General features: G+C 37.8%; 1 protein-coding gene across 3 annotated transcripts; it reads right to left on the reverse strand.

Annotated features, from left to right (window-relative positions):
• Nucleotides 1-63: 63 nt before the first annotated feature.
• On the reverse strand, nucleotides 64-21,394 carry LOC127651831 (sodium/hydrogen exchanger 9B2-like). 3 transcript variants are annotated; one of them, XM_052137862.1, is made up of 13 exons: nucleotides 21,370-21,394; nucleotides 20,534-20,720; nucleotides 19,139-19,352; nucleotides 18,774-18,944; nucleotides 10,893-11,035; nucleotides 8,937-9,064; nucleotides 8,678-8,853; nucleotides 8,475-8,581; nucleotides 7,611-7,760; nucleotides 6,417-6,525; nucleotides 5,325-5,461; nucleotides 4,141-4,324; nucleotides 66-1,018 (listed from the first exon to the last, which is right to left on the reverse strand). In XM_052137862.1, exons 2-13 carry the CDS (start codon nucleotides 20,624-20,626, stop codon nucleotides 957-959), a joined length of 1,674 nt encoding a protein of 557 aa, XP_051993822.1. In that variant the 5' UTR covers nucleotides 20,627-20,720; nucleotides 21,370-21,394; the 3' UTR covers nucleotides 66-956. The 3 variants fall into 3 exon arrangements, with proteins under 3 accessions (XP_051993823.1, XP_051993822.1, XP_051993821.1); XM_052137861.1 differs by lacking the exon at nucleotides 21,370-21,394 and having other exon boundaries at nucleotides 20,534-21,335; XM_052137863.1 differs by lacking the exons at nucleotides 20,534-20,720; nucleotides 21,370-21,394 and having other exon boundaries at nucleotides 64-1,018; nucleotides 19,128-19,346.
• Between the last annotated feature and the right edge of the window lie 844 nt (nucleotides 21,395-22,238).

Raw genomic sequence — 22,238 nt, forward strand, 5'->3', positions numbered from 1 at the left:
GTCAAGCAATTTCTGTTGTACTGCACACTACATACATAAATATTACCGCATATACATCAGACATTTAATTAAAAAAAAAAGGTGGTACATGATTACATATGCATAAATTATTAATAACAATAGTTTTACTTTGAAAATTAACAATGACTGCATGTAGCATTACTATTATATTCTGAGACAAAACCTTGTAAACTCACTTCACTAAAAAAAATACTCTTATCTAAACCTTTCGCAGGACCCTGCATGATAATAGGTTAAATTAGATGCATAAAAACACAATCATGTAAAAAAAAATTACTCCAATAACTGCTAAATAAATACGAATTGTTAATTGGAAAGTAACATAAGCTGTTCAATGCCGACAGTTTTAGCGTTAGCAAGATATTGAATAATAATAAAGTCTCTTTCATTAGATTCTAAAATAACTTCTATTGTAAACACAAAAGAGTCTGACTGTAGATACCTGCAGGAACACTGATGTAAAATGTCAGAATGCAGGAGGTCGATACAAAACTGACCACTACATTACTTTTTTATAGACTGAGTTAACAATGTAACAAATACAATCAAAACAGCAGCATGCCATTTGGAAAATAAATATTAAAAACAACAAATATTTTATTTAAAATAAAAATATTTAGTTTAAATATTTTTCTTGATAGCTCTAAAACAATCTCTGTAGTGTTTGATGCTTAAAAACTCCTTGTGATTTCAAGGAGAACGATAAATTAAGAGTACTATCATTGCCTGTGTCTAAATAATGTAATGTTGGATTGTTTCCGTCCAGCTCTGAAAAACAATATTCAAGTGCCATATCTGCAGTCTGACTTCAGAGGGGCGTAACAGACAACTGAGAAGAGAAACAGGTTTATCAGCAGCCTCAGATGTTGGGTGTCAATTCCTTCTAAGATCCTGGAAACTCCAGTCCAGAAATTTCCAAAAGCTTCTATCATGGATCACAAAGCACTCTCGTATGTCACCGGTGTGCCTGATGCTGATAAAGCACCTTGGCTGACAGCTACAATACAGAAAATAATGATTAAAACAATGTGCACATAGTTAAACACACTTTCAATGAGCATTCTAAAGAGGAAGTTAGTGGCAAGTAAGTGTTATTTCAGAGATATCAGAGATATGTTTTAAATGAATGTGTATGCAACGAATTACAATAGTTTAAGGGCGTTTTTTTTTTTCAACTTCGGTCTTTCTAGACAGAACTCGTTAAAAACATTTTCACACTCACTAGTTGTATTTATTTTTGTATTCACTTACTATCACTGGAGATTTTTGTTATTTTTTATGAAAGGTATGAAAATTGCAACCAGTGTGATTTCCACCACATCTTTCGCCACGAATTCTGCATTGTGTTTAATAGAATTCTGTGGTGAAAATGACAGAAATTACACATACATACATACATACATACATACATACATACATACATACATATATATATATATATAGCATCCGGAAAGTATTCACAGCGTGTCACTTTTTCCACATTTTGATTTGTTACAGCCTTATTCCAAAATGGATTAAATTCATTATTTTCCTAAAAATTCTACAACAATACCCCATAATGTCAATGTGAAAGAAGTTTGTTTGAAATCTTTGCAAATTTATAAAAAAAAAAAATCCCATGTACATAAGTATTCACAGCCTTTGCCATGACACTCAAAATTGAGCTCTGGTACATCCTGTTTCCACTGATCATCCTTGAGATGTTTCTACAACTTGATTGGAGTCCACCTGTGGTAAATTCAGTTGATTGGACATGATTTGGAAAGGCACACACCTGTCTATATAAGGTCCCACAGTTAACAGTGCATGCCAGTGCACAAATCAAGCCATGAAGTCCAAGAAATTGTCTGTAGACCTCCGAGACAGGATTGTATTGAGGCACAGATCTGGGGAAGGGTACAGAAACATTTCTGCAGCACTGAAGGTCCCAATGAGCACAGTGGCCTCCATCATCCGTAAATGGAAGTTTGGAACCACCAGGACTCTTCCTAGAGCTGGCCGCCTGGCCAAACTGAGCATCGGGGGAGAAGGGCCTTAGTCAGGGAGGTGACCAAGAACCCGATGGTCATTCTGATAGAGCTCCAGCATTTCTCTGTGGAGAGAGGAGAACCTTCCAGAAGAACAACCATCTCTGCAGCACTCCAATCAGGCCTGTATGGTAGAGTGGCCAGACGGAAGCCACTCCTCAGTAAAAGGCACATGACAGCCCACCTGTAGTTTGCCAAAAGGCACCTGAAAGACTCCCAGACCATGAGAAACAAAATTCTCTGGTCTGATGAAACAAAAATTGAACCCTTTGGCCTGAATGCCAACCGTCATGTCTGGAGGAAACCAGCCAACGCTCATCACCTGGCCAATACCATCCCTACAGTGAAGCATGGTGGTGGCAGCATCATGCTGTGGTGATGTTTTTCAGCAGCAGGAACTGGGAGACTAGTCAGGATTGAGGGAAAGATGAATGCAGTAATGTACAGAGACATCCTTGATGAAAACCTGCTCCAGAGTGCTCTGGACCTCAGACTGGGGTGAAGGTTCATCTTCCAACAGGACAACGACCCTAAGCACACAGCCAAGATAACAAAGGAGTGGTTACGGGACAACTCTGTGAATGTCCTTGATTGGCCCAGCCAGAGCCCAGACTTGAACCTGATTGAACATCTCTGGAGAGATCTGAAAATGGCTGTGCACCGACGCTCCCCATCCAACCTGATGGAGCTTGAGAGGTCCTACAAAGAAGAATGGGAGAAACTGCCCAAAAATAGGTGTGCCAAGCTTGTAGCATCATACACAAAAAGACTAGATACTGTAATTGGTGCCACAGGTGCTTCAACAAAGTATTGAGCAAAGGCTATGAATACTTATGTACATGTGATTTTTTTTATTTTTTATTTATTTCAGTTTTTATTTTTAATACATTTGAAAAGATTTCAAACAAACTTCTTTCACATTGTCATTATGGGGTATTGTTTGTAGAATTGAGGAAAATAATGAACTGATTCCATTTCACAATAAGGCTGTAACACAACAAAATGTGGAAAAAGTGAAGCGCTGTGAATAATTTCCGGATGCACATTTTTTTAACCCTTGTGCTGTGTTGAAATTTTTTACCTACTTCGGTGTTCCCGGTCAAAAATGACCAGCCTATAAAAATTGCTTTTGAATCTGTCATTACGTTATATTACCACCAAATATTGCATTAGATCTTTTTGCCAACTTGTTTTCTTTCAATTAGCACAGGTTTTGTATTTCTTTTTGGAACTTAATGATCATAGGCCTCACTGACCTATGCACTGACCTTTTGCACCTCAGTTTTTGAGTAAAAAAAAGCATTATTTGTGGATAATTTTGGCAATATTAAATCAAATATTAAAACATTCTCTACTATTTATCACACTAGTATGCTTTAATGTTTAACCAGGAAGTTTGCTTTGAAATGCTTTTTGTACAGAATGGCACAAAGGATAGTTAAAGGGATAGTTCGTCAAAAAATGTAGATTTAGAAAAATAGCTCTGTAGGTCCATACAATGCAAGTGAACTGTCAGCCGACATTTGCAGCTCCAAAAAGCACATTAAGGAAACATAGAAGTAATCAATAAGACTCCAGTGGATACATCCATATATTGCAAAGCAATATAATAGTTGTGGGTGAGAAAAATATCAATTTAAGTCCTTTTTTTAACTCTAAATCTCCACTTTCACTTTTAAATCTGAAAGTTAAATTGGAAATTTAGAGTAAAAAAATGCTTTAAAATGGTTCAGTTTCTCACCCACACGTATTATATTGCTTCTGAAGACATGGGTTTAACAACTTATAAATTACTTTTATGTTTCCTTTATGTGCTTTTTGGAGCTACAATGGTCTGATCATCATTCACTTGCGTTGAATGGACATACTAAGCGGAGATATTTTTCTAAAAAATCTTGGTGTTCTGCAGAAGAAAGAAAGACATACACATCTGGGATGGCACGAGGGTGAGTAAATTATGAGAGAATTTTCATTTTTGTGTGAACTATCCCATTAATGTTTCTGTTTTATTTAAAACCGGCTATCTAATAAGGTAGCACAATGGTGTGTGTGTGCGTGTGTGAGAGAGAGAGAGAGAGAACAAACATCTTACCCCACTCAGGGTTCTTTGGTTTCTGCAACATTCGAGGGCCAAGCAGGCCAATGATGAGGGCTCCAATAGGAGCGGTGATGAGAATGGACAGCACAGCCACGGTGAGGACGTCCATACCGTATTTCTGCAGCTCAAGGTCATTCTTAGAACGGGCCATATCCAGAGCTGTAGAGCCTATAGCGGCCTAAACCAATCACATAGTGTTCTCTGTTAAGGACCTTTCAATGCATTTAAATGTAATCTTAAAAGGTTAGTTCACCCAAAAATGTAAATTCTCTCATCATTTACCTTCATGCCATCCCAGAAGTGTATGACTTTCTTTCTTCTGCTTAACACAAATGAGAGAATTTTAAAAGAATAGTTCAGCTCTGTAGTAGATCTATTCAATGCAAGTGAATGGAGGCCAGAATTTGAAGCTCCATAATGGATATAAAGGCAACATGAAAGTGATCCATATGACTCCAGTGGTTAAATCCATGTCCTAAGAAGGGATATGATAGGTGTGTGAGAAACATAACAGTATTTTTATCCTTTTTTTTTTACAATAAATTCTCACTGCCCAGTAGGTGGCGATATGCACAAATAATGCAAATCGCCGAAAACAAAAAAGAAGTGAAAGTGGACATTTATAGTAAATAAAGAACTTAAATATTGATCTGTTTCTCACCCGCACCTATTATATTGCTTCTGAAGATATGGATTAAACCACTGGAGTCATTTGGACAATTTTATGCTGCCTTAATGTACTTTTATGAGCTTCAAAGATCTGGCCACCATTCAATTGCACTGAATGGACCAACAGAGTGGAGATATTCTTCTAAATATCTTCATTTGTGTTCCCTAGAAGAAAGTCATATAGATGTGGGATGGCATGAGGGTGTATAATGATGAAATCATTTTGGGGTGAACTGTTCCTTAAAACCACATATCTTTCATAACAAGGCTGCAACACCATATGTCAATCACAAGTAAACCAAGCATGTAGAATACAAGCCAATAAAGCCTGTATTACCTTAATTCAGTGGTTCCCAACCCTGTTCCTGGAGGCCCCCCAACACTACACATTTTGGATATCTCCCTAATCAAACACACCTGGGCTGGGAACCACTGCCTTAATTCCTGTTCTCTATGATACAACATGGGGGTATACATTTGTTTCCAAGTGAAGATCTGGAGAGGTTTACCTGTACTGTGGCTTTAGGCATCCAGGCAAGAGCGATAAAGACTTTCTCTTTTAGGTTAAAGCCAGCACGCAGAACCACAGCAAAAGTGATGAGCAACCGTACAGTGAGAGCAATGAACAGGGCTGCTATGCCTAGGGCTGAGGACAGAGTATAAAGGAGATAGTTAAATGCATGTTTGAGATGCAATCATTTTGTTGAATGACCACCAAGAAACCCTTAAATTCTCTGCAGGGGATTTTACATATTAAAAGGCCAGTCACCCTGGAGGAAGTTATTACATGATAGCTAATGGCTTGCTCCTTAAAGGGCTCAAACTAGTAACCTTTGGTTATCAGCCCTAAGCTTTAGCCAGAAGCTATTTAAGGGATCTGAGTATTTGATAAAAGGCATGATACTTTCATTCATTCATGTGTACACAAAATAAAAAACACTAGCAGGTAGAGGTTGTGCTAGAAATAATATTTATCCGTCACTCTGATGGACTTAAGTTGTCAAATTTCCTTCACGGTCTATTTTTATCCATAATACTTGTTTTAATTTCATAAGTACGACATTCAGGGGTGTAGTATCCATTTTGATGGCATATACATGACAGTGTATAGGCTTAATGATATTTTTGACTCCCCAAGCACAAGCCTGGTGAAACCAAGAAATTCTTGGGTGAATGTAGTTACCATTCAATGAACCGCTGCACTAAAACAAGAATTTTAAACGTAATTACTGATATATGCAGTCAATAATTCAGACCTCTCCTTGGTCAAAATAGACACATACTATCAAGTGTTACTATCAAGTGTTAATGGTGATGACTCCTGTAATATGCATCTTAATACCAGGCAATAAACAGGACACACACACACACACACACACACACACACACACACACACACACACACACACACACACACACACACACACACACACACACACACACTAGGTGAAAATGTTTTTCTTATATCTTATCTGTCAAAATGTCAGACAGCATTTGATATTTTACATTAAAAAAACCTGGAGATGACGTTGAAAAATGACGGAGAATTTTTGGTTAACGCAAACCCTGCCAGCAGGATAGAGAGTCTCTCTGATACTCACAAACAGTGCTGATCTCCAAAGCACCAATGACAATCTCAGCACCGATAAGACCAAAGAGAAGAGGCTGGAACACATGCCAGAACCTTTCCACCATCTCTACCACTGGAGCCTGGAATATACAGATACACAGAAATTTAGAGCTGGACATGCATAGGGATGGAAATCGTAAGGAATTTAAAGATTCCGGATCTGATTCCTCTTAACAATTCCAGTTCCTTTATGGTTCCACTAACGATTCTTTTAGTACTTTTGAGGTAGAAATATTTGGAAATAAGAATTGGAATTCATATTTTAACAGCACAGATTCTTCCAAAAAGTGATTAATTCAGGGGTTTCAAATTGGGGTCCAGGGACCGCCAGTAAGGGGTTACTAGGGGTCCACAAACAATTTCATTGATAAATGTTTTAAAAATGTAAAATGTTTAACATTTGACATTATTACTATTTCATTTTGCTTTATAATAACTAGTTGAAAATCATGGGTATTTTATTCCATTGACAGCCATAGAATTTTACAGAAATAATTTAAAACAATTCTACATATAGTTCTGTGCAAAAAATAAAAAATCTTATTTCTACGTGTTTATATCACCTTTCCTGAGAAAAACACCCTTTCAAGAATAGATTGTACTTGTACAGTGTAAATCACTGTACAAATCCATTTTAATTGAAAATGTTTAGCTTCAGGTTTATATCTAATATTATACTAATATTGTGTAGTAAATATATCCTGGATAATATTTAAGCATTTATTTTGTCTTAAGTGCAATATTATAAAAGCCAAATATTTAAATTGGCAAACAACATGTTGTCTTTATAATATCACACTTACAAATGTGGTCACACAGTATGTGACTTTATACATTAAAATAAATAGCTGGGGGTGCTTGCAAGAAGATCATCATATATGGGTTCCTTGGCATTCAAAAGTCTGAAAAAGTATTAACTCTTACATTTTTTATAAAATAATTACAACCTTATAACAACAAAAATTACAACAAAACTCAATGTTGACAACTATCCAGTAATTACTCCAGGTTTGAGTCTCACAAGCCTTCAGTACACATAAAACATTAACTGTTGTTGGTTCATTTCGAGTCAGGCATGACAAAATGAAAGTGTGGTTCATTGTGTTTTCATTCATTAAAAAGAACCAGCTGTTAAGAGTTATTTGTTCAGGAGGTAGATTCAAACCTTTGCATTTCCCCATCCTATTCCTGACACAAAAGCCAGCACCAGTGTACAGAGGCCTCCTGCGCCAGGAATCCCGGCCACATTACTGCCAAACAAAGCAAACACAGCCAGCCCTAGCACCAGGAAGGATCGTTTTAGCACCAGGCTTCCCTGCATTGTACGTAAAAAGATATATTTGATCAACAACAATCAAACCTGACATTGAAGAAGATCAATTTATATACATTTCTGACTTGAAAACATTTGACTTCAAGAATATTTCTCAATCATAAAGTGAAAGGAATATTCCAGGTTCAATACTAGTTAATCTCAATCGACAGCATTTGTGGCATAATGTTAATTGCCACAAATGAATTTTGACAAATTGAGGTTACAGTGAGGCACTTACTATGGAAGGGAATGGCCCAATTTTTGGAAGGTTCAAAGGCAGAAATGTGAAGTTTATAATTTTATAAAAGCACTCACTTTAATTCCTCTGTTAAAACATTTGCATTACTTGCGCTGTTAAGTTGTTTAAATTGCTATTTTTACAGTCATTTTAGGGTTTGTTGACATACATCATCATGGTAATGTTGTAAAATTGGTTATAACTTTATACAGAAAAGGTTAGTAAGTGATTTTATCACATTAAAATCATGTTAACACGCATATTGTTTAAGTCTTGTGGTTATGCTTTTTAAATTCTGTAATTTAACATTCAAAAATTGACCCCTATTCACTTCCATTGTAAGTGCCACACTGTCACCTCAATTTTTTTTTAAGTATAAGAAGGATGTGTCGAACTTAATTTACAGTATGCCTAAAATGCTGTCGATTGAGCTTGACTTGTATGGAACCTGGAATACTAGTTTCAAGTGGACTTACCTGATCTTTGCTGGGGAAGTAATGCAGAAAATATCCTAACGCCACACCAGCAATCACACCACCTAACACCTCCAGCGGTCCTCTCAGCACATTTAACCACACTGTGCCTACAGAAGACAACAGAAAGAACATATCAAATTATACTGGGATCACTGGTAATAGTTTTTAGGAATACACTATATGCATTTAGCCATTTCGCTGACCTGTAGCGAAAGCTACACCCAAGCAGGTGGTGAAGCAGGTAATGGCAATGATGTCATCAACGCTGCATGCTGCCATGAGAAGAGTAGGTATACCCTGCTCTGCTCCATATCCTTGCTTCTGTAGAAGCAGCATGGATGGAACCACCACCGCAGGAGAAACAGCCCCAAGAACAAAGCTAACAAACAGAAATTGGGCACAATTAGGTTGGCAGTAGACATTTCATAGAGGTTTTTGTCTTATCGAGAAACATTGGATTACCCTAGTATAAAGCCCCAGACCCATGGAAGACCCAATAATAAATAGGAGACCACGGCCATAGTGGTTGCCTCAAAGGTGAGAGGAAATATGGACAAACGTAAACACACTGCTTTAAGCTTCCTCAGGGCCTGAAACATAAAAACACAAACACAAAAAACTGTATTAACTGAGTGAATAAAACTACAGGTCCACCGATAGTGGATTTTGTCAATACCGATAACTGAAGTGGCGGAAAAGTCTGATAACTCATTAATTGGCCAATAGTTTTTAAAATTGATTTATAAAACATTTTATTTAGTCTTTCCTTACTATGACGGGCAGAGACTAAAAGTGTCCAACATTAACAAAATTACAGATGCAGTTTATTTTTCAACAAAATCCCAATAGAGAGATTTGGGGGCCTGGGTAGCTCAGCGTGTATTGATGATGGCTACCAAGTCACAAGTTTGAATCCAGGGTGTGCTGAGTGACTCCAGCCAGGTCTCCTAAGCAACCAAATTGGCCTGGTTGCTAGGAAGAATAGAGTCACATGAGGTAACCTTCTCGTGGTCACGATTAATTGGTTCTCGCTCTCAATGGGGTGCGTGGTAACTTGTGCATGGATCGCGGAGAGTAGCATGAGCCACCGCATGCTGTGAGTCTCCGTGGTGTCATGCACAGCGAGCCACGTGATAAGATAAGATGGATTGACGGTCTCAGAAGCGGAGGCAACTGAGACTTGTCCTCCGCCACCCGGATTGAGGTGAATAACCGCGCCACCATGAGGACCTAGTAGGTAGTGGGAATTGGGCATTCCAAAATTGGGGAGAAAATAAAATTATAAAAAAGAAATGAGACTTGGTGCCATTGCTATGCTCTAAAGTTCAGTGGGCTATTTAAACTTTTTTGCTTTTTATAGCCTATGTATTTCGCCAGATGAAGGTTAATGAGGAATTACGCATATATTTATTCACAACTTTAAGTTGGAGACATGATGTATGTGCTGATGGGATACGTTTTTATATAGTCCCATTTTTCTTTACATGCCCTCACGTCAATTTTGAACATTTAATCATCTCATTAAAATAACAATAAATGCTTTGAAGTGAGGATAAAAATATGAATGAATATTGTCAATGATGGAAAAAAAATACTTTTGGCTAACAGTGAATTCTAAGGGGTAGTAACTAGGCACATCAGGTCAGCAGCTACAGTGACCCAAAAAAGTATTTAAGCCACTTGCGCTACAAACTGCTCAATGTATTGCATGAGCTGCACAATTGATTACATTGAAACTGAAATTGTGGTATGATGTTGCACACTTTAATCCAAATGATTGCGATCCCTTTCTCCATTGCGATATATTTGATTGACTTGGAAATGCACTCTCGCTCACTCATTAAAGTTTAACAGATACTCACTTGTGGTAAAAAAAAACTGGAGAGAAACAACTCTTGAGCATCAAACAGCACATGCCCTCTGTCAATGTAGGCTACCTGATGCAGCAACTGGTCCTCATTAAACTGTAGGCTTATTATGCTCTTTGAAATGTTTGTAAAGTGCACTCTTGCGTTGCACATTTTGGGTAGTGTTTATTCCACTTCAACTTGTCTCTGTTGTCTTTTAAATGAGTTTCGTCATTCAACACATTTTTCACTAGGCTTCACCATGCTTACCGCAAATATCCAACTAATCAATAATGAAATTTATTGATGATTTCCATTATCGATAATTATCAATTAGTTGTTGCATCCCTAGTCCCCAGACCATTTTTAGTGGATGTATAAAGTCAGTACAAATGTAGTTCATCACATTAACTTTGGATAATATTTTTCCCTATATTATGTTCACTTTTATTTTATAATTTAGCACCTAACAAAAATATTTTTAATAAATAAGTGCGGCTTAAGTCCAAATGCTTTTTTGGTACAACTGTATGTTTGCTGTAACTCTAAAGGGCTCGAACCAGTTGCATACCTTGCCGTCTAATTCCAGCCCAGCTTTGACCAGAATGATAGCAAGAGCTATGTTCCTTAGAGAGGCAGACCATCTAACATCAATGTAAACCGCATCTGTCACCACAGGGATGTTTCTAAGGATAAAGCCTGCCAGCAGCATGCCTGCAGACACACATGGAGAAATAACAGAACTGAATAACAGAAATAATAAAAAAACAGAAATCCCATCTGGTCGTAAAATCTCCCCCTCTCCCTTTCCTCACACTAAAACATTAGCCCGGCTCCAAAAAGTCTACAAGATAATGGTCACTAAAAGACCTTTGTCACATTAAGTGCCTTGGGAGATCATCTCTATGTACCTCCGGTAACTTCAAAGGACGTTACACCCTTTGCCAGTCACGAAATGCCAGGATGGAGAAATGCTGGAAAGCAAATACACATTTCCTGCATTGAACTCTTTTTGTGATAATAGGATGTATTCCTGTGTTGTATGTAGGTCCGATGTTATATTATCCTAGTTATGATACTTGAGTTATGATTAGGGTAACTTTGGATGCTGATATTCAAGTTAAAGTAGGTATCACAATTGTATATTGTGTATATATCGATTAATATCTGCAAACCCCATCAAATTGGTATATAAATGATCCTCTCTTTTTGCCTCCATTAATGGTGTAAAGGATGTTACTATAAAATGCATTATACTACTTTTACCATACTTTGGTTTATAGCTGTATTAATTCCTAGACCACCATAAAACATGTAAATAGTTTAGGGAACATTTGTCCCGGTAAATGTTGGCACCCATGATTGGTCATTTTAAAGAAGATTGTGAACTGATTTGGCTTCAAGAGACACATATACAGTATATATATAGAGAGAGAGAGATTTTTTGAGCTTTTGAGCTAATTTGCTACACCACTCAACAGTTACAAAAAAGTAACACTTCTAAACAACGCAGGTATTTTATCTATGTGCTTTGAGGAAAATTAAGTAAAACATTTGTTTCAATTTAGTTTTACACTTGCATAAACAACGGTCAATTATTTTAAGTGTGGTCAGTTGGGGAACTTCACAGTAAGGTCAGTTTGCTGCTTTGGTAAGAGAGCGTTCAAGTCAACACAATCATAGAACATCAAATCAGACATTAGTTAATAATTAAGAGAAAAACTACTCAACCTATTAATGGTTTCAGTTGCAAAAGAAAGTTGTTGTTAACTCGACAATAGACAACAGACTACTTGGTGAACAGTATCAGATTAAGAGCCCAACGAAGATTTTTTAAAGGGGTCATGACATGCTTTTTTTCCCTTGAGGTTCATTTGTAATTTTGGTCAAGTTTCTTTTACCAAAAAAAAGTCAAATATTTGTAAAACATTATAATTTTTCACAATCATTCTGACGCTCTGTCAGAAACGCTCTTCAAAAATGCTTGATGCTGATTTAAAAGGTGCATTCAGTAATTCTAATCCAGAACACTTTTTGTCAAATTCTGCAAATATCTCCTCATAGTCTGCTAGCTGTCCTGTAAGTGGGCTGAAAAAAATCTAGTATTTTTACACAGCCCTGGCTCTGTAAATGGGACAAAAACACTACTCCATCCAATCAGCAACAGGGGGTGGTTCTTGCGCTTGCTCAGGATCAGGGTGGGGGCAGAGCAAGAGGGAAATTAATTTGAAGAGTGCCGGCAAATCTGGCTGATGCAAACTTTCTAAACTCCAAGGAGGACAAATGGCTGAGAAACAGACCAGAGAAACAGGTCAGACAAATCTAAACTAAAAAAGGATTATAAATCAAGGGCAGAGCTTCCAAAGGAGCACTGAAGGGAGGGATGTGTTTATTTTGGCAGTTCGAATAACAAGTGTTTCTCAAGAATCGCTGAGTGCACCTTTAACAAAGCCATTTTTTAACATTCATGCCATTGAAGAGATGGTAAATCTATCCTTCACAGCCTCGTTGTCATTCCCAGTCAAAATCAAAGATGGCGCTAGCATGAATAAAGTCTTAGATATAGATACAGAGAGAGCAACTTAAAGCAGATCAAAGGCCTTTTGTGGGTTTGTTAACATTTAAATTTATTGACAGTTGCAGTTCACAGAGTGTAAGTCTATGGCAATTTTCCTGATATTTGATCGCCTACTGTATGAAAACCGTGATTCAAATCAGTTAGAAAAGACCTAGCACACTATTCCAGAACAGTCTGAATGTCTGTACCAGGTTTGGTTGCTTTAAAGCTCTAGGAGGAGTTAGTGTTACAAATTTTAATCTCAGTTTACGGATTATGAAAAAACCCTAATCCAAGTTTGTAGAATAACAGTATGTTATACTATGTATTCTATATTTATTCTAGCCCTACAATTAGACAAAAAAGGTGCTCTCTGACCAGCTTGTAAAGCTGAAAAAGTCTAATTGGAGGAATCAAAACATATAGGTGCAATATGTAACAATTTTTTTTGCCAATGTGTGAACGGCTTGAAACGCAACTTAAAAAAATAACCATTCCCATACTTCCTAGGTTGCCTATTAAAGCCTGCAGACTGATTTTTATGCGAAGGGAGCGGGTTGATTTTGCCGGGAAAATCCAAAGGATATGACATTTATGTGTGCTCCAGAAAGCCTTGCCTCAGACAATAATAGCTTATCTTCCGCTATTCAACACCGACTCCTACTTAAACGCAGAGTAAGCATGTAAAAAAACATGTATCTACTGAGTCCAGTCTGGCTAAGCAGGAACATGATTGAGCGAAAACTAGAGTGAACATCGCCAGGGCATTTGATTCCTGGAGGGACTTCGTTCGGTTTTGGAGGTCAAAACAGACCCTGATTTGGCGTTCTTCTTATTGGACAGGTAAGCTTACATAACTGCAAAGCATGTGAAATATAGTGCCATAAGGATTGATCTGTGTAATTTTAGTGAACTTGATCTTGTATGAACTGTAACTGTCATAAACAATGTTAATCTGTAATAATTCAGCAATAGGTTAATTAGTTATACAGAAAATATATACATTCTATTATTATAAAACAATAGCGCATCGATATATCAAAATGACAGTTGTGATGGAATCACATCAATACTGAATTGTGTCAACATATTTATAAATGTACAGTCTATTTTATAAACAGTTACTGTCATCATCCACCAAATTTAGCTAACAGCTATTGATAAAGCTGGCTAGCTAGCTAACGCCGAATTAGGCAATCGTATAAATGCAGTATACGTATGTATCACGCAAAGAAAAGTGATTACCTTCAAACTACAGTCTTGCATAGTCAGACCTATATCCACACTTTGTTTCAAGGTGAACGTGTATGGCATTACTTTATGATTTAATCACTTTCATCTTTGTTTCTTTAATACAAAGATGTATATTACTGAACCTGAGTTGCATTCACAAGGCTTGCTAATTGTTTGGAAATAAAGCAAACTAAACTCACAACACCTCCTGAGATGATCGGAGGTAATTTGCAGTATTCTCAGAGAACAAACAGCGAATCAGACACAAGTATTGACAGCTTTTCTTTTGTTTGTTCTTAAAAATATATTAAAGTGTGTTTCTTCAAGCACGTCTTTTTGACTAACAGCATTTCATGTCATGTGTCACTCCGAGACATCTTACATGTCACCCACATGTTGCAGGTAGATGAGCAAAATTACCCATGCATGAAATACATTTGGACGAGGAGCTTGCATACTGGATACAGCCTCGTCGCATTTTGTGCTAGTTTCACTCCCTGGCCACTGTTTAATATATTTGGCAACTTCCCAGATCTATGGTTTTGCCATTTACTGATATTGTTGATCATTATCTGTACGCATTTGGCATCGGGATCTTTGTAAGATATCATCGATATCTGATTTCTTCGTCATATCGCCCAGCCCTAATGTGATGCCTGATGAATGAATCCCAAGATCTTCCTGCTAGAACTATGCTTACGCTTATATTTCTGAACAGCCTATTCAACGACATTCAAGCAGCCTCTCGTTGAAAGCTCAGACAGAGCTAAAACGTTAACGAACGCAATAGGAATACTTATAATTAGGGATAAGTACAAGTGGTGAGCTGAAAGGAAAAAGACTTTTAATTAAGTCTTAATTTTAAGTTTTAATTTTGTTACAATTATAACTGCACTTTTTTTTTTACTATTTATGTTTTTATTAGGGCTGTCGATTTAATGCGTTAATTCAGTGCGATTAATTTTACAAAAAATTACGCAACAAAAAAATGAATGTAATTAATCGCAATCGCAAAAGAATAACATTACATATTACTTCACTAAGTTACTTTTTAGTTTTATTTGCCAAGTTATTTTCTAAAAATTTTCACAGTTTTGTCTTTCCGATCAACAAATTCCAAATGATCCCTATATTTTCTCCTTGTTCATATCCCTGTCCATTTAGCTGTCTCAGAAACACAAACAGACATTCACATGAACATAATTGATGTTTAAAATGTATTCTACATAATACTTTTTAGAAATACAGTATGTGTAATCCAAGTAATTTACTTAAAAGCAGGGACAAATCAAACATACAAGGAACAAATCTGTTTTTTTGTCAGAATGTAACCGAAACCAGGAACAATGTCACTTTCAATTGTTCCAGAGTGAAAAAGTAATTTTCAAATGCTGGTAAGCGGTTAATAACATTCCAATATATACACTCACCTAAAGGATTATTAGGAACACCATACTAATACTGTGTTTGACCCCCTTTCGCCTTCAGAACTGCCTTAATTCTACGTGGCATTTATTCAACAACGTGCTGAAAGCATTCTTTAGAAATGTTGGCCCATATTGATAGGATAGCATCTTGCAGTTGATGGAGATTTGTGGGATGCACATCCAGGGCACGAAGCTCCCGTTCCACCACATCCCAAAGATGCTCTACTGGGTTGAGATCTGGTGACTGTGGGGGCCATTTTAGTACAGTGAACTCATTGTCATGTTCAAGAAACCAATTTGAAATGATTCGAGCTTTGTGACATGGTGCATTATCCTGCTGGAAGTAGCCATCAGAGGATGGGTACATGGTGGCCATAAAGGGATGGACATGGTCAGAAACAATGCTCAGGTAGGCTGTGGCATTTAAACGATGCCCAATTGGCACTAAGGGGCCTAAAGTGTGCCAAGAAAACATCCCCCACACCATTACACCACCAGCCTGCACAGTGGTAACAAGGCATGATGGATCCATGTTCTCATTCTGTTTATGCCAAATTCTGACTCTACCATCTGAATGTCTCAACAGAAATCGAGACTCATCAGACAGGCAACATTTTTCCAGTCTTCAAATGTCCAGTTTTGGTGAGCTCTTGCAAATTGTAGCCTATTTTTCCTATTTGTAGTGGAGATGAGTGGTACCCGGTGGGGTCTTCTGCTGTTGTAGCCCATCCGCCTCAAGGTTGTGCGTGTTGTGGCTTCACAAATGCTTTGCTGCATACCTCGGTTGTAACGAGTGGTTATTTCAGTCAAAGTTGCTCTTCTATCAGCTTGAATCAGTCGGCCCATTCTCCTCTGACCTCTAGCATCAACAAGGCATTTTTGCCCACAGGACTGCCGCATACTGGATGTTTTTCCCTTTTCACACCATTCTTTGTAAACCCTAGAAATGGTTGTGCGTGAAAATCCCAGTAACTGAGCAGATTGTGAAATACTCAGACCGGCCCGTCTGGCACCAACAACCATGCCACGCTCAAAATTGCTTAAATCACCTTTCTTTCCCATTCTGACATTCAGTTTGGAGTTCAGGAGATTGTCTTGACCAGGACCACACCCCTAAATGCATTGAAGCAACTGCCATGTGATTGGTTGATTAGATAATTGCATTAATGAGAAATTGAACAGGTGTTCCTAATAATCCTTTAGGTGAGTGTATATACAAACTTTTGAAACACTTGACTGAAATGTTTCTCATGAACTTAAAAATCTTTTGATCTGAAGGCGTATGCTTATATGTTTGAAATTAGTTTTGTAGACAAAAATATAATTGTGCCAACATAATAATTTATTTCATTATAAAACTAACATTTTATTTAAAAAAATAAATATTTTGAAATTAATTGAGTGCATTATGCAAATTCTAGGCAAAGGGTGATTATTTTGAAGATGCTAAAATATAACACAGTTCTGATTTCTTTTGGATTTTGTTTAGTCACAACATAATGCCCATAGTTCTATTTATGTTATTCCATAGTTTTGATGACTTTACTATTATTCTAAAATGTGAAGAAAAAATAATAATAATAAAGAATGAGTAACTGTTTCAAAACTTTTGACCGGTAGTGTGTGTGTGTGTGTGTGTGTGTGTGTGTGTGAGTGTATGTATGTATATATATATATATATATATATATATATATATATATATATATATATATATATATATATATACAATGAGTAATGAGTATATATATATCAATGAGTAATATATATATATATATATATATATATATATGTGGCAGGGCGGAGGGCGGGGCCGGGTCGTGATCCTACACACCCGGTCCCGTATTAGGCCAATCAAGCCTTCAAGAGGGATAAAGGTCGACTGCAGAGGATCGTGCGGGAGAGAGAGAGATCGTTTACGGACATGTCCTCATTTGTGTTTGTGTCTTCTGTTTTAAGTTTCTCATTAAAATATTATTTATATCGTCAAGCCGGTTCTCGCCTCCTCCTTTCCATTGATCACGTTACACTGGTGCCGAAGCCCGGGAAGGAGGAGGGATACGCTGTAGTAGAGTGCTAGCCACTACCGTCCACCCAAACGGAGCAGCCGCGGCCATCTGCCGGGGGACGAGGAGCCCAGCCGTCTGAAAGAGGACGATGGTCGCTGACCGCGAGGGGAGAAGGGGCTCCTAACCGACCGCCTGGAGCGGGAGAACCGCTGCCAGGGGCAGGGGAGACCCCTTCTGTTCCCGAGAACGCGGCGGGGCGTTCCGTCCACCAGGGGCTGGAGGACTGCATCTGAACCGCCCGGAGAGGCGCTGCTGTCGTCCGATAGAGGGTGGAGGAGAGATAAGTGGATTCATGCGTGGTCTCAGAAGCGGAGGCAACTGAGACTTGTCATCCACCACCCGGATTGAGGTGAGTTACCGCACCACCATGAGGACCTACTAAGTAGTGGAAATTGGGGATTCAAAATTAAAAAAGGTGATAAAAAAAATAAAAATTAAATAAAAATACATTTATTGAAATGTTATTTTATATAGGCTAATCTATACTATGCTTGCTATTATTTTGTTGCTGACAATTTCCCCACAAGGGGAAAAAATAAATGCTTATTTTGGGTGAGGCCAGTGCCTTGTTTCTCCAGACCATGCCCCTTTCTCTTGCCATATCTGGCAAAACTGCAACTGGTATATTACCCACCCTTAGCACAGAGTACTTTATTTAAAAAAATTATGTTATCAACTTTCTTAACTTATCTTGTATTTCATCCTAACTGGTTACCAATTGGAAAGGATTCAGCAGAATGCATGAATTAGACCAAAAAATACAGTTTCTGCTCAGAACAAACCAAAAAGAAAAACATTTTGTTTTTGTCCCTGATTAAAAGTAATTAAGATGATTGAAAGTCAGTAACTGTAATCTGGTTACAAGAATTAAAATGATAATGTGTTACACCACATTTTGATTAAAAAGTATTTAGATTACTGTAACTAATTACTTTGTACTAAGATTACACCCAATACTGTTGCAGTGTGATGAATAAACCACAAATATGAACCGAGATTTTAAGTCTGTTCCATTACTCATTGATTGTACTGTTTCACATTCGTTTTGCATAACATAGTAACCAGAATACAGTTTATACTCTGCCATATACTATAGGTAGAAGACTTATATTCTTTTCCAAATATAGTCATTATTGCTTACTACACTGTATTCACAAATGGTTTCTACCGAGAAGAGGAGGTAATGGTGGCAGGTTTGGAAAGCTGATGCGTCCAAACAGTTTTCCTCCAGCCACAGAACAGATGAACAGAGTCACAATTCCGAAGAGGTTCCCACCCGGGAGGCATTCCTTCTCTGTAATGGACCACACCACCCCAAAGAGCACTGCAGCCATGGTCACTGCAAAGGGAATAAAAAAAACAATAAAATATTTGTACATCATGTTTATCACTGCAAGAGTGAAAGTGGAGACTGAGATTCTAACATGATACATGTGGTACAGTAATGCAAGCTTCACTATCATGTTAGCAAATATGTCTCCAGTGAGGTTAAAACATAAGGAAGCTTTAGAAGATTACTGACTCAGTTCAAACCTTTGGTGATTATTGTGGCCAGCAAGCCTCGGGGTGGGCACGGGCATAATCTGCGTAGCCTTGGGCAGCATTCGTAAGGAGGTTCTGTGTTGGTGCACGCATCAACTGAAGACACTGTTCGAGGGATGTAGATTGTCTCTTCGGTCATACTCAGATTGGGGCTTTCTGAGCGCTTGGCAACCACCAGGATTGCCTGATTGACAGTAAGGTGATGCTGCAGAAGGAATTGAAGAGTGAACAGAGATTAAGTGACCTTAAAACCAGAATTGTATATTGTTGTTATCCAATGCAGCTTACGATATACTGGATACAATGACATGTGTTTGCATTTGGTAAAAGTTCATGGCTTGTAATTATGGGTTTGTACCTACCACCTTTCAGTTACCAACATAAATCTTTAACAGCTAAGCTACTTCAAATTTTTTCATTTGAAAAATTATAATTGAAACATTGATGGTATGAGCATATGTTTATAAACAAATTAGTAGAGAACCTCCTATCAACAAAATAACCTTGAAGCAACCCTATCAAAAACACTTTATTTAAAATGTTACATCATATCATTACACTATTACCAGGCTTTTCAACCAGGGGGTCCATGGACAGAAATATAAAATATATAGGATTGCTCTTAAAAATATAAAATATTCTTTATAAGGAACGTTATGATAAAGTGTTACCAAGAAAATCTAACTTTTTAATAATGTCCGTCATTGGGTTAGCTGAGAGTTTGGAAATCCCTGCAGTGTTACATTCTTATTATCATTCATAAATGCATCAAAGAGTTAGCAAATGTAAACTATCAAATAGTTATAAATGTCAGGAAGCCTCTTTCTTTCTTTTCTTTCTCCTCCCTGCCCAGTAGGTGGCGATATGCACGATGAATTCGAAGTGCCAAAAACAAAAGAAAAACTCCCTCTTCCTGTGAATGCACACAGCAGTGCTGGTTGAAAGTGGAGATTTATAGTAAAATAGGACTTAAATACTGATCTTTTCTCACCCACGCAATCATATCGCCTCAGAAGATATAGATTTAATCAGGGGAGCTGTATGGATAACTTTATGCTGCCTGTATGTGCTTTTTGTAGCTTAAAATTTCTGGCCACTATTCACTTGCAATGTATGGACCTACAGAGATGAATTATTCTTAGGTTATATATTTTCATATTCATATTTGAATGTAAACGAACCACCGCTCTGTTCAGAAATTTGTTTATTAGTGATAATAATAATTGTCCTTAAAGTCAAGATCAAATTTGAGGATACAACTACAAAATGTCTCCTGTTCGACCTCAATAGAGTGAACAACCACGTTTTTTTTTATTTTTTTTATCAATATTCAAAGTACTGTCTGAAAAACAAAATACACTGGGGAAGTTTAACATTTGAACCTACTTCAAAATGATTTCCCAGCGCGGATGCTCCATCCTCAGTCCTCTGCGAGTATGTGGAGTGGGATGAATGGGGTCTGGACTGGGCATCCTCCATGGCACTGCAGTTCTGCTCTATCTTCGCTGGACTCCTCTAGCCATGGCATAGACTCATGCCCACTCTCGACTGGCAATTGTCATCGAAAACTCACCTGTAGAAATATTTGTCGCGATTAAAGCTCCTGCTTATTGATAAACGCTTGAATAGGTGTTATCAATGGACTTCAGGCCGTTTCGAGAAAGAATGCCACCAGTACTAGGAGAGAAACCGAGTGGTTTGTTTAACAGGTTAATCGGATTGTGTCAGGACTAAACGGGACGCTTTGGCCATATGGTAGTTTATCGGACCGAAGAGCGGCGTGCCATATGGTCTCTGTTTATAAGACTGTAGTAAATCACCCACATTGATGTGTCCGCTGAACATCTAAAAATACCATCTGGGTGCTTGTACATATCTTTGTTATGACATGAATTGTCCTTTGCCATGAATAATGTCCTGCTTTGCGTGCTTTGAATCTCTTTTATGCCGTCCTTTGTCTTTCTCCAAGACGGTAACACTGCATATAATAAAGTTGTGACGATACATTGTCATTTATTTCAAATAATTAAAATTATAATTAAATTTAGTAGTCCAATCCTGTTACTGTCATAAAAATCTAATGCGGACATATATCGGTCGGTCGGAGCACTTGAGAGTATCTGCTCATGCAGAAAACCTTAATATTTAAATAGAAAATAACACTGAAAATATCCGCACTTAATGCTTATATTTGCAATTGCAGATGACTTTAAAAGGTTAACCTTTTATCCGCTGGCGGCAACCGGAAGTATAAGTGACAGATAGAAGGCGGTTTTACCACCGTAGGTCCAACCGGTGAGTGCATTTTCTGACAAAGCCCCGCCTCCGAAGACAGGATTGGCTAGATTTAACTGTAACCGACCAATCACAAGACGTCAACTGAAAATTCTTCATGAGCGTACATACAGTAACAAAAGTCGATTTTATTTTTATTTTTTGTAGAAAAGAGGTTTAAAGTAAATTCCCTTGAAAACATCTCTTTAAAATATTTAAGTAGCCTACTTGGCAAGTAAAATGAAGTAGAAAAAAAATCTTCATCCGATGTCTGTTTTTGTGACATCATATGCTTGATGTGGTATATTCATAGGCGGAAATTGCGGGGGGGTCAGGAATAAAATAACACAAATGCAAACGGGGCAACAACAAAAAAAAACCTTGGTGTCTTGAGAATTGTTATGTTTATTGCCCCGCTTTCACGCTTTCTTGACTTTGGTATCCCAATTGTGTTGAATACGATCTTGTTCTGTTTTGTTCTTTTTTATCCCCAATTCCCTCTACTTAGTAGGTCCTCGTGGTGGTGTGGTTACTCACCTCAATCCAGGTGGCGGAGGACAAGTCTCAGTTGCCTCTGCTTCTGAGACATTCAATCCGTGCATCTCATCATGTGGCTTGCTGTGTATGACACCACAGAGACTCCAAGCTTGTGGAGGCTCATGCTACTCTCCATGATCACCCACTTTACCAAGCACCCCATTGAGAGTGAGAACAAATAATCACGACCACGAGGAAATTACACCACTTGACTCTACCCTCCTTAGCAACCGGGCCAATTTAGTTGCTTAGAAGACCTGCCATGAGTCACTCAGCACAC

This window comes from Xyrauchen texanus, chromosome 11, assembly GCF_025860055.1.
Source record: "Xyrauchen texanus isolate HMW12.3.18 chromosome 11, RBS_HiC_50CHRs, whole genome shotgun sequence".
In the NCBI taxonomy this organism is placed as follows: domain Eukaryota; kingdom Metazoa; phylum Chordata; class Actinopteri; order Cypriniformes; family Catostomidae; genus Xyrauchen; species Xyrauchen texanus.

What these genes read in the sequence shown, in the direction of transcription:
- LOC127651831 (XM_052137862.1), bottom strand. Translation starts at nt 20,626, where the DNA reads ATGGAGGATGCCCAGTCCAGACCCCATTCATCCCACTCCACATACTCG. An exon ending in GTCTGGGGCTTTATACTAGG is followed by an intron (nt 8,854 to 8,936) that starts GTAATCCAATGT and finishes TCTGTTTGTTAG; the next exon opens with CTTTGTTCTTGGGGCTGTTT. An exon ending in ACCAAAGAACCCTGAGTGGG is followed by an intron (nt 1,019 to 4,140) that starts GTAAGATGTTTG and finishes TCTGTATTGTAG; the next exon opens with CTGTCAGCCAAGGTGCTTTA.